This window comes from Typopeltis vanoorti, chromosome 15, assembly GCF_054136105.1.
Source record: "Typopeltis vanoorti isolate ZY-2024b chromosome 15, IOZ_Tvanoo_1.0, whole genome shotgun sequence".
Taxonomy (NCBI): domain Eukaryota; kingdom Metazoa; phylum Arthropoda; class Arachnida; order Uropygi; family Thelyphonidae; genus Typopeltis; species Typopeltis vanoorti.
The window spans coordinates 91,318,152-91,332,151 of record NC_143563.1 but is presented as its reverse complement, the minus strand read 5'-3'; the positions used below and the strand labels follow the sequence as shown (position 1 = coordinate 91,332,151).

General features: G+C 35.4%; 1 protein-coding gene across 1 annotated transcript in view; it reads right to left on the bottom strand.

Moving 5' to 3' along the window:
- Window positions 1-239: 239 nt before the first annotated feature.
- Window positions 240-14,000, bottom strand: part of RpL23 (ribosomal protein L23) — a 41,228-nt gene continuing 27,467 nt past the window's right edge. The window contains exons 4-5 of the mRNA XM_090405602.1: window positions 10,741-10,854; window positions 240-352 (exon numbers count right to left, since the gene is read on the bottom strand). Coding sequence (XP_090261728.1) covers window positions 270-352; window positions 10,741-10,854 — 197 coding nt within the window. The 3' untranslated portion in view covers window positions 240-269. The remainder of the gene's footprint in view (window positions 353-10,740; window positions 10,855-14,000) is intronic.

Genomic DNA, 14,000 nt, shown 5'->3' with positions numbered 1-14,000 from the left:
AAGTCATTGCACCAATCAGAATTGAACACTTGTGTAAATTTCCAGAACTCTAGGCTATGAGCGAAAGTGTGTATTTGTCTTATGTTCCAGATAATTTTTTATACCTAAGTTTAGTTTCAGATGTACATTTACTTAATTGCATAAATTACATATCAACTGAAAACCGTTAATGACTATTTGTAATGTAAATTCTTATTCTTAACACTAAAGACCAAGCCTTACTTAAAAAAACAAACAAATATAGTATCAGTACTTTATTAACGTGTACATTAAGCTATGCTGCTTGCATTCGAAGCAATTCTTGGCCATAAATCAGCACATTCTTTTGCCACGGGTCCAGTAATAGCAGAACCTAAACACGGAAAAAATAATTACAAATGATTAATAATGTCACCCTCTGTTATATTGCTACAATAAAAGAGAAATTATAATAGGAAGTACAGCTATGGCTTTCATATGCCACTAAGGCATAACAATTTAATTCCCTTGTCAGCTACCCTTCCTAATAACTTTAAAGGCTGCCTGCTGCTCAATTTCTCCACACCACTCTGAAATTACCTGTTCGGTTTTGAAGAGTATAGCTACTGCTATTTAACATCCTTTTAAAAGGTAAAATTATTACAACAGGTATCTCCATGGAGCCAGAAGACTTACCTTGTCAATATAAGGGAGGTTATATCGACACATTAGCCAATATTCACACAATATGTATCACAGCTCTACTTAAGTTTATTCACAGAGAAAGTACTCACAACCACCTCTGGCAGTGCATGCCACCCATTCACCTTCAAACAAAAAAATCTATCCTAACACTTACAGTTTTCAAGGGGTGACTCTTCATTCCCGTCTCTCGAGCACTATACCAAAAAAAGTTAATCATATAAAAACTCTTTACTAACTCATACATTTTATCATACCACCTCTCTTATGCCCATCAGCTAGTTTTTGAAGCCCACAGACCCTCAGCCTATTTTCATAAATACACCTAATTCTACTGACAATTCCACCTGTCCCCCAATACCTCTTATAGTGCTGGTGCCTATTTTCAACTGCACCAATGCATCTGAATTTTCATTTGCACTAGTTCTCTTATGAAAAAATGTCCCATGGCATTCTTCCTCTCACTACCATCATTTTTGTTTGTGGTTTAAGTCAATTACTTTGCAAGTCCCAAACTGCCAGTCCCTCATACTTGGATGTACAAAGTGAAGATTGCACCAAGTTTTCCGAATTACCTCCAGCTTTGCTCAATAACTGATCCCATAGAAAAGGTTCAGATCAGATATTTTGTAATGACCAGGCTTAAGAAACTATGCAGAGCCCATATTTACCCACCCAAAATCCTCACAGTAGATCAAAATGATTAATAAAAATTCACAGACAATCATATTAAGTCCTGCCCACAAATAGAATTTTTGAGGCTTATATGGATTCTCCCATGCAGAGATGCTAAGACCATCTTTTCCTGGTAGTTGAAGTGGAATATTAGTATCAAGATCTCTAGAAACTGTCAAAACTGTGTGCCATCAAATCAATGTTTTGCAAACTAGGTTCAAGATATATGAACAAGTGTTGCTACACATATCCCAAATTTGGTGGATCCTGCTATCCATTCCTCCAACTTATATGACAAAACCTGCACTGTTCAATGATTGTTCCATTCCCATGCAGAACCACTAATCTTCACTGACACAAATGCATCATTACTATAGCATCTGCAACTAAAAAACACTCTTGAAGAGATGCTTGCATGACATCAATCCTTACATTGCCTCTTCTACTGTTGAACTTCAGCAGAACTCGTTGGAACATGTTATGCCAACCCACAATTTGTGCTAAACCTATAATGACACAAGTCACAACTGTTTAGCATCCTTTTACAGTTGAATTTCTGATTCAAATTCGGTATTCATTCATTTTACTTCTGCAAAACAGCTTTCTCCATGAAGTATTCCTTTAAAAAATAAAATAAATAAAAAAAAAAGAGCTCTTAAATAAACAAGAGATTTCAGACAAGTTCTTTGAATTGTTCCTACTAGCAAGAGCAAATACCCCAACTTAAAAAACTGGTCTTCTTTGAATCTTTCATCTCTGAATGCAGTTTACCACTGAAAATTAAACCTTTTCTTTTTCGATTAAGACCACAGTATCAGTGTAGTGGTTTTTATCTTTACATACTGTTTGGTTAACTGTTATCATTTACCTGTCTCCATTATATGCTAATCAACAACTGTATTTGAATAAATGCAAACCAAAAGATAGTAAACTTTGATATGCTATAGAAAATGACTTTTTAGGTGGCAAATCCAAGGAGTTCCACCAACCTATAAATATTGTAAGTATAGCAGATAATTGATCGCTGTCATTTTAACAAAGATATAAATCATCCTTGTTTATCAGTCAAATATTTAAAAGCATACCATGGACATCCAACTGGAGTAGCACCCCACTGAAGTTCAGGAGGATCCAGTTGAGAACTGCAGATGCCGTCCTCCCCAGCTTCAAGTTTGCCAGACAATTTCTGTTTATAGACAAATCCTGCACCTTTTAACCAGATTACCTCTATTTTAAAAGTGAAATTTCTGAAATGTCTTGATCTACAATTTACATATTAACTAGAATAGGCAGTTTCATCATTTATTAACATCACTGGAAGATGCTGCACACAAAAGCTGTAAGGCCCATGGCAAATAAACGCATGGGCTGAGATCATGAGCAAAGCAATTAGTTCTTATTTCTCTTGAAGAGGTACAGCTACAGATGATCAAGTTGTTTCAGCTTGATCATCTGACACAGCTTTCTCTAAATATACTTCAGAGGAAGCCGTTTCACAGACTTGAGACAGATGGAATGAAAGATGGCTAGTACTAGTTTGGTGAGTCAGCAACAGTCACATGTAAAAGGAAGCTATATGTTTAGCAGAAATAGAGGACGTAATGGATGCTAGTTCTGATGAACAGACACCTCTATGGTGACAGTTATTCATCAGAAGAAAGATAATGTAGAAATTGATCGACTGTATTCTTCTGACCAGCATCAAGAATTTAAGTATCTTAGGTTTGCCAACACAAATGCAGGAGCAATATTCCTATGTTGGACAGATGAAAAGTAACATCTCAAGTACAAAAATGTGCATTATCCCCCCCCTCTGTTATTATAGGAAATCAGGAACAGAATAAATTTATATGGAAATAAAAGAGAAAATTGTCAAAACACTAAATTAGCTGTGTACAACACAGTGTTCAAATCAATTTTATCTTATGGATCTGAGAGCTGGGTTAGAAATAACACTCGATCAAAGACTGGAAACCATACATGAGAGTTCTGACTAAGGTTTGGGGAGTGAACAGATGGCATCAATAGCAATATCATTTTGGAATGTGTTAGCAGATCCCATATCAGGTGATATGGTCACCTAAATAAAATGGGAGGAAAGATTAGCAAAATAAACATTCTTCAACAGGAAAAAAGACTGAGATCTAATTGGACTGATATAGTAAAAAGTGCTTTAGAAGACCAAAATATAAGTTCTGATATCATTGGAGTATGATATCGGAGAAAATGGTCAATAAGAAGTTAGTAATGAGTTCTCACCTAGTATTATCACAATATTTTGTACACCCTCTCCCTTAGGAGAGATGTCAGGAATTTGATGTTTTTCAAGATTCTTCTGACATCAAGTCAGAAGGCATACCCACAGTGATCCAGGTAAAAGAGGCGATTTTCCTAAATCATTTCTTCCAGAATTGGATAAAAGGAATGATGCCAGGAGATCAGTTTTATCTGCACTCAAAGTTGCACTCAGCTGCTTCTGTGAGAAGCCAAGAAAGCATGACTACCATTGATGCAGATAGTGAGTTTTTTATATTTTTAGTCCATTTACTTAGCTCTGTTAATGATGGATTTGCAAGTGTTGCAGATTTAAGCAAGCTGTGAATGAAGATGGAGTTTTGGTGCAAAGCTCCTTTTGGACCCTATAAGTAGATTGACACCAAAACTCCATCTTCAATTACAGCCTGCTGCGTCATCTAAGCATCTGCAAAGAATATCAGACCAAAGAAAAGCACAGGCACCATCCTTGTAGTGGAGGGAATCATACAGGATGTAGTTTGGATAGCAATTGTTGTGGTGGAGATTTGGGGTTCAGTAAAAAAAACAAAAGATTAGTTTTGGCTCTTTATTTTATCAAATGCTTTTTCACCCATATGCAAGCATGCGCTTAAAATTCTCAGTTTTTCTTCAAAAGATAAGCGCCTATATAGCACAATTGGGACAATGGTATGTTGTGCCTTTTGATTAGAAAAGTTCTTAGTTCAATTCTCATTGTGACGAGAAGAATCTTTATATGGGTTTTTTTAACTGAAGCTGAGTTAGCTGATCTCATATGGAGGTACCAGGGTTTCTCCTCCTGGAAACTCTGGATTTTTCATCCTGCATACAGACAAGTCGGTCTTGAGTATACACACAATTTACAAACAAAAAATACTAATGACAGCAGACAATAGATGACTGTACTGACAGTTCACTGTATTTGGTGGTGGAGAAGAGAATTGTAGTAGGTGCCATGTAATAACAATATGAGAGCACCATCTCCAAATCTACTAGGAGAACTACATAATTATATTTGTTTAATGAATGATAAGCTATACAACAGATATTTTCTGGTACTTGTCTTACTCTAGCCAATCAACAAGATGTTCTTATATAATATTATATAGATTATTATATACATAGATTGGGCGATTCTAGCTTATTTTGCTTACGTTTAACTCCAGTTAGGGCCTGCTGCCAGTGGTGGTGTCAAGCGTAAGCATAAATGCAAATTGATGCACGATAAGGTAGAAGTGTTGAAACAACAATAGTATTTCGGTGCAGAAATTGTTATAAGGTATTGGGTTCATCAACTGTTTATTGATGACACACACACACACACTTCTAAATTACTACACAGAATTGTGGACAGACAAATATTTTAAAAAAGACAACTGGCAAACAATTAATGAAAAGGAAATAACCAAAGAATTAGAAATCAGCCTGAAAGAAACAAGAAACGGAAAATCACCTGGAGATGAACTATATAAATATGCAGGAACAAGATTCAAAGACTTATTATTTTTAAATAAAATTTATTCAACTGATATCCCCCCAATAGAATGGAAAAAAAGCAACTGTGATTCCTATCTTTAAAAAATGTAATAGAGATGACCCAAAAAACTATAGAGGTATCAGTATACCAAATTCCTGTTACAAAATATATAGCAGAATCTTAAATAGCAAACTAATGAAATATTCCGAAAACTTTATTCTAGAAGTACAGAATGGATTTAGAAAAGAACGATCATGTATAGACCCTGTTGTTTGCCTAAAATTAATATAGAGAAAAGAAGAGAATACAATTTAGAAACACATATTGCATTTATTGACTTTGAAAAAGCATTTGACAAAGTTAAAAGAAACATATTATTTAACAAATACCAAATACTATCCTAAAAGCTATCACAAGTATATATGAAAATGATCAAATACAAATAAGATTAAATCACAAGCTATCATATACGAGAGGGATAAACCAAGGGGTCCGACAGGGATGTCCCCTCTCTTTTTAATATTTACCTAAATGAAATAATAATAAAATGGAATAAAATTATTTACATCAAGGAATTAAACTTTCTCCTTTTTGCCGACGACCAAATAATAATTACAAATTCTGAAGATAACTTACAGAAAGCTATTTTAGATCTAAATGAGATAGTCAAAGATTATGGCTATATGTTGATATGATAATATCAACAGAAAAATCAAGAACTATGGCCTTTAAAGGACAAGATCCAGCAAGAACTAAAATAGTAATAGATAACAAGATCTTAGAACAGGTGAATTCATTTAACTACCTAGAATGTATGATCACATATGAAAAAGATATAAACGCAAAAATTGCAAAATATTTAAAAATAACAGGTGTAATTAACTCTATATTTAAACCAAATCCAGTTCAAAAACAAACCAGACTAAAAGTATACAATACATTAGCCCTACCAGTCTTAATGTATGGAAGCAAAATCAGGACAATAAAACAAAAAGACAAATAAAGATTAATAACAGCAGAAATGAACTTTATGAGAAAAACTGCAAAGTATACCCCATTTGATCACACAAGAAACAAAGAAATTATGAAAGAATTAAATCAAGAAAACCAGTAATAGAAAAAATTAAAAAAATATAAACATAAATGGATGGAACAAGTTCAAAGAATGAAAACAGAAAGATTACCAAAACAAGCCATTAGGAAAAAGAAAACCAGGACGTCCTCTTAAACGATGACTTCTAAGGCTAGAACAAGCCATGCACGACGATATATATATATATATATATATATATATATATATATATATGAGAGAGAGAAGCACTGAAATTCTTTGCAGCAATTTCAATAAGCAAAAAATGTTACATGGGATGAATTTGCTGAACTTGTACCTGACAAGCGTATAATGTTGATGAAACCATATTATATTGGTGATGCACACTGAGGACAGTAGCAACAGAGGATGAAGAGCTAATAGGATTCAATCTAAAGTGAGAGTTAGTCTTAAGGTGCTCAAATGCACATAATATACTGTGAAATGGAAATGGCCAGGTTACCACCAAACTCTATGGTAGAATGGTTTGAAAATTTTTTTTGTACTTCCAGGGAATTTATCCTGGAAGGGCAGACAGTCAATTTCCTGTTCCATTGTGAAGTGGACATTAGTGTGTTGGCTATTTAAATATACAGGCAGCCCCCGGTTTATGCCAGTTGCCTGCACGTGTTTTCTTACTATAGTGTGGTTGACTGAGAAATAACACTAGCAGGCACCCTAGTGTTTGAGTGTTACTGAGCTACGACGTATATGTATCGAACCTAGTTTTAGTGTTGAATCCACCTAATTGTTCTATTTAAATTTTTTTACTTATGTATTTAAATTGATAAAGTACGTAATTACCATGTCTAATAATAGAAGTGCAGAAAAATTAAGCAGAACTTGGTGTTAATAAGGTACGGAAATCAATCACACTTGAAAAGAAGATGGAGGTGATTCGAAGAATGAAAGATTGGGAGACACGTGCTAATGCCTGTAGAAGTATGAACTTACCCCCATCGACTGTTACTACAATTATGAAAAATGCAGATAGAATAAAACAGTCTGCGCAACAATCTATGGCAGCCCTAAATGCAAAACATGTATGTTATAGCAGGGGTAAACTTCATGAAAAAATTATTATCATTATGGGTGGATGACTTGAATCAGAAAAACATTCCTCTCACACAGGCTGTTATAACTGAGAAAGCAAAAACACTTCTAAATTACTACACAGAATTGTGGACAGACAAATATTTTAAAAAAGACAGCGTAACTGAGAAAGCAAAAACAGTTTTTGAGGATCTTAAAAAGACAGATGGAGAGAATTTCAAGACTGTGTAGAACAAGGAAGTTATCCTCCTGATCTCATTTTTAATGTTGACGAGACTGGGCTCTACTGGAAAAAATTGCCATCACGCACCTTCATTTTCTGTGAAGAACGTTCCACCCCAGGTTTTAAAGCTGCAAAAGTCTCCAGAACTTGGAAGCTTAAACCAATGTTGGTGTACCATTCACAGACACCACATGCTTTCAAGGGTCTAAAAGCCATGCTGCCAGTCTATTGGAAATGAAAGAAAGCTTGGGTTACACAAGACGTTTTTATAGATTGGTACAAAATAATTTTTGTCCTACTATGCTTCGCTTCTGTAAAGAAAATGATTTGCCAGCGAAGGCATTGCTTTTCTTGGATAATGCCACTGGACATCCTCAAAACCTTGCTGAAGTAAGAACAACATCGGATGTCAAGGTTGTTTACATGCTCCCCAAACACACAACATCGCTTTTGCAACCGATGGATCAGGGGATTATATCATCCGTATAACATTTATGGAAATGGTAAGTCTTGGACACTTCAGGAAAAACTATTAAAGACTATTGGTGGTCATTCGATATTTTGAAGGGCATTAACACCAAGGCAGCTTGGAATGAAGTGTCAGCAAAGTGTTTAAAAGGAGCATGGCAAAAACTTCTTCCAGCATTTATGCACGACTTCACGGAATTAGAGCAGGAGGGGAATGTTATTGAAGATGTTACCAAGCTTGCGGGAGAGGTGGGATTGTACAATATTACAGCTGAAGATGTGACAGAAGTCTTAGAGAGCCATGATAAACCGCTTTCCAATGAAGACTTAATAGAATTAGCTGAACAATTAAGTCAACATCCAAGGAGGAGAAAGAAAACGAATAAGGTCCTCTGAGAGATATGAAAACGGACGATTTACAGCGTATCCTTGCAAGCATAGAGACATTGACTGATGAACTCTGTGAAATGGACCACGATTGGGAATGGAGTGCAAACGTAAAAAGGAGTGTAATTGCATCTATTCGACCTTACACTGAACTCCTTAAAGAAAGAAAATCGAGGCAGTTAGCATCGCATACGTTTTTAAAAAAAATTGCAGGTGGTCCGAAACCAGGAACTTCAACATAGAAATATGTAATATCTTTTCGAAGTTTAATATTTTTTTGTATATAATTTTGTTTTAACAAATATATATGTATGTATTATCAAAGCTTTAAATATAATGTTACACATACTTCATTTGCATATTTTTTGATTGCGCAGAACATAACTTCATACCTCCCATTAAAATTGGGTTCGTTTTACGTCCGTTTTTTCAGGAACGAAACTGCGGCATAAACCGAGGGCTGCCTGTACTAGAAGTACATTTATCCAATATGTCTGGATCACGTGGCCAAATAGCAAACATATCAACATAGGACAGCCAAAGCACTGGTTTGAGAGTAGCTGTATCGATAGCTAGCTTTTCCAACTAGTGACTGTCTGCCCTTCATGGATACACTAATCACATGGTTTCGAGATGGTTCCTTATCTTTTTCTATTTAAAGAAAACCCACACATACAGTGAGATATTTACAGTCACATCACCATCCATCTCAACAGTATGGTATCCTAAAAACACTAATTCACAGGGCAATCTGTTCCAATGACAATATCCTTACAGCTGAATTCACTTGCATCATACTTTCTTAGCCAATGGCTATAATCCTCATAGGATAGAAAAAAAATAGTATATGCTCTCTAGAAATCCCTTCCATTGCCTATCACACAAAACTTACCATTCCATATATTCAAGGCATCTGAAAAGATATCCAGAGTGCTTAATAAATTTCATCTACCATATTTCACCAAGGACAAACTCTCTTCTTTATCACATCCAGAGTTTATGAAGTGTCTTGTTCTTGCAACTTGGCTTACTATGGCCAGACAGGAAGAACTGTTGACATCTGCCTTGGTGAACATAAATACACCCAGCACTATCACTATGGCAAGTTGGGTCTAGCAGACCATGCCTTAGATATCCGTTCACACAGGATCAAATGGAAGAAAACAAGTGATACACAAAAGTCATTAGTCTTGTGCTCTGAAGATGCTGGTTATAATACCAGCAAAATATCAGTTAATAAATATTATTTTCTTATTATTCTGTGTTGTAATCAACATGTACCACCAATATATAAGCCTTTCAATGTGTTATACAATATGGAAATCTCCACTTCTAAAACCAAAGTCATGACATTTAAAGGCCAAGACCAAATTAGAAGCAAAATTTGCAACAACAGTTATATTATAGAATCGGTTAATACATTCAAATATCTAAGCTTATCTTATGAAAGAGAAAAAAGACACAACATAAAATAACCAAATAAATAGGATTAACAAAAACTATTAATCAGATGTTCAATCCAAATTTAATAAGCAAGAAAACAAGAATGCAAAACTCAATAGCAAGATCTACCCTAATGTATGGTTCAGAAGACTGGACCATAACTCAAGCAGATAAAAAAAAAAGACTGATAAGCTCTGAAATGAGATTCAGGTGCAAAACAGCTAGATACAATAGACTTCAAAAGAAATAGCAATATCTTAAAGGAACTTGAGGCGATACCTGTCTTAGACTACATTGATCTTTATAAAGAGAGAGAGAGAGATGAAGACAACATACAGAATGAATGAGTGAAAGAATGGAGGATGGCCTTTGAAAAGATGAGAAGAGACTGTAACACGCCAATAGGCCTATTACTGGAAAGGTAGGAGGAGAGACGTTTAGTAAGAGACCCAAACAAAAGTTTCTGGAAGAAACCAGAATTCCAGCTACATGCAAATGAAAAGGATGGCAATGGCATCAGAAGCATTCTTTTCGACAATTTTGAAGCCTTTACTTAGGCTTGAAACACATGCATTTCAAATGAAGGTGATTTATTACGCCTCATATGGAAATGGCAGAATGGCTATTAGAACACACACACACACACAATACACTTGCCTCACAGCCCAGGTCGATTTGATTGTAAAAAAGATATTTGTGGAAATCTCCATCATGAGAAATAAGCCTGGACTAATTTGGAATGTGTTGCATTCCTTCTCGGTGATGCCACAATGAATGACAAAAAATAAATCTGTTTATGTATGAAAGAATGCTCATGAAATGAATAAACCAAGTTGATGTAATTTTTTGTACCAGAACTGGACAGTGTAATTGATACCACCATCCATCAGGGATCCTCTAGTTGAAAAAGTTCTATGTTTTATCCTACAGTAGGGTTACTAAGTTTATGTAGAAAAATATTCAAAAGTAAAATAATGAAGTTTTAACTACCTTTCATCTCTCCTTTGTTGTTTACTATTACACCTGCATTATCTTCAAAGTAAAGAAACACACCATCCTTTCGGCGATATGGTTTTCTTTGCCTTATCACAACAGCAGGCATCACTGGAGGAGGAAAAAAAATCAAATTTTCATAAAAAAAATTGCTTAAATATATGAATGAGAATAAAACCAAATATTTTGTAAAGTTAAATTTAGTTCAACACACTACAGCATTTTTTTATGACACCTAAGCACAAGAAAACAGACAGTTACATTCACATAGGGTGGGTACATTTCTACACATTTATTAATATATACAGTAAGCGAAGCAACTCATGCAAGCTGGTTATAGTCCTGCACTGATTTTAAATTTTAATAATAATAAAAAAAAAAACAATTTTAACAAACAAACAAATAATGAACTATTTGTTAAAAATTATATGAAAGTATGTTTTAATTTTTTATAATAATTTTAGCAATGTAAATCTGATTTTTTACCAATTTCTCATATAATAGACAGTCTTCTTGCAAGAATTAACAGTTATCAGAGAAAGTTACCCTTTTATGTTGCAGTCCCTGGATTGCAGATTAAATGTTTCAAATGACACCAGCTCTATCTTTCAGCATAATGAAGCACCCTGCCATTAATGCATTGAATGTGTGTGGCAGTTTTCAAGCAATGCCTTCCCTAACAAATGGATTGGTAGAGACAGATCAATTGCTTGGCCACTGCATTTGCCTGATCTAACCCCATTAATTTTTATTACTTTGGTGGGGCCATGTCAAAACTTCATTATTTGGATGAACGTTGGTCAGAATAACAAGTGCAATTTAAGCAACACTTGTAAATAAATTATACAATGTATTCATGGAGAATTGGCTTGAAAGTTGTATCAGCAATGATGGTAGCCATGTGGAAATGTGTTAATTCTGAACTACATTAAAAATAAAAAATTTAATAATAATTGAACTTCCATATAGTTTTTTACTAAATAGTTTCATTATTTGTATATTTTTAATTATTAAAATTTAAAACCAGTAGAGAACTATTTTGATGACAGAAAATATCTTAAAAGATGTTTTCTTATTGAGTTTCAGTTTATATGGCCTAAACAGAGTAAAAAGCAAATGGGGTACTCCTAAACAAAAATAGGCAAAATAGCCATAAAAATTAATATTTATTTAGAGGAGTAACATGGAAAAATTTCCAGAAATAATAACTATAGATTGCATATTAAAACGTTCACTTCCCTGTTCCGTCATTGTTTAACATAAAACTTTTTTTTATAGAATAAAACCATACATCAGCAATGGACTGGACTTACAATGGGTAGCCTCTCTCACCATCTTGTGCTGATCTTTTTATTGAGGATCTCGAAAGTAAAATTTTTATCTCAAGTAGACCCTAAACCCACAGTATGGTGGAGATACGTAGACGATATTTTCATTGTTTGGAACCACACAAAAAAGGACCTGTTTGATTTTCTAAACAAGATCAACTCATTACACCATACAATCAAATTCACTCTAGATCTTGAAAAAGATAACCAATTATCATTTCTGGACACCCTAATTAAGAAGCAAACGAATGGTCGTCTCGGCCTCTTAGTGGACGTTATTTGCACTTTAGCTCCTCCCACCACATTTCTCAGACACTTAGCATTGTACACATGCTAAAAAAGAGCTTTCTGCATTACAACAGATCAACATGATCTCCATGATGAATTATTACTGATATCTAACAAACTCACCACGAATGGCTACCCTCGGAGACTCGTGCACAAGATACTTTTCTCTGATCCTCCACAAAGACAACGAGATGACACACAGTATATGTCTACAATCGTCATTCCATACGTGGGGACAGTTTCTAATAAGGTTGCAAGACTAGTCAAACCCCATAGAATAAGAGTGACTATTAAACCTACAGAAACGTTTAGGCAACTCTTAAGATCTCCAAAAGATAGCAATCCTTTCTTCAAATATGCTGGAGTTTACAACATACCCTGCTCTTGCGGTTTAAATTACATCAGCCAGACTTCAAGAAGCCTTGAGATTAGACAAAGGGAGCACATTAGAGACGTTAATAACAATAGAGAAGAAAAATCGGGTTTATCCTTTCATTTCTCAAGAACTAACTATTTCTTATTTCAGTTCACAATGATTCCATTGTGAACTGAAATAAGGCTGAGATGTCGGGAGAAAATTTAGCTTGGATTAGCTCTAAAGTTTCCTTGAGTGGGACATTTGTAAATAAAGAGGACACATCAAAGCTGACCATTATGTCAGTATGTTGGAGTGTAAAGTTTTCTATGCTGGCTTTGAAATGGGCTGAGTTTTTTTATGTGTGATGGTGTGTTGCCAGTATAGTGTGTGAGCTCTTTGGCCAAAATTCTACAAACAAATAGAGGGGACAGCCATGGGTTCACCACTCTCCCCAACCTTGGCCAATTTCTTTATGGAGACCTTTGAAGAAAAAGCCTTAGCCTCTGCCCCCACAAAAACCAACCATATGGCTTCGCTACATTGATGATGTGTTCGCTATTTGGCCACATGGCTCTGAAACACTTTTCTCCTTCTTAACACACTTAAACAACCAACACCCCAGAATCAAATTCGCTCTGGAAAAAGAGGAAAACAACAGCCTCCCTTTCCTAGACACACTAGTCACCCACCAGCCTAATGGATCCTTGGTTTTCTCAGTTTACAGAAAACCCACCCATACAGGCAGATACATTCACCAACAATCCCCCCCCCCCTCACAACAATATGGAGCAGTGAAAACACTATACAACAGGGCTAAACTAATCTGTTCAAACGACTTGGCCCTAAACACTGAACTAAATTGCATCCTCAACACTTTCTCAGCCAATGGCTACCCCCCCCCAAAATATCAGAACCTACAAACCACAGACCCCCCCCCCCCACAACAAGGATTACTCTAAATCCATCACCATTCCCTACATCCGAGGCACCTTGAAAAAGATTACCAAAATCTTAAAAAAACATGACCTGACCTCCTGTTACAAACCTTACAGAAAATTGGCATCCCTTATCCGCTCCACTAAAGACCAACCACTTCCCCTAGACCTACCTGATGTTTACCAGGTCCCTTGCAGTTGTAAACTGTCTTACTTTGGCCAAACAGGCAGGACAGCGAATATCAGAATTTCTGAACACAAGGACTACATCCGTTATCACAAATACAGTCATTCTGGGCTTGCGGACCATGCTCTGGATACACGCCACAGAATACGGTGGAAGAAAGC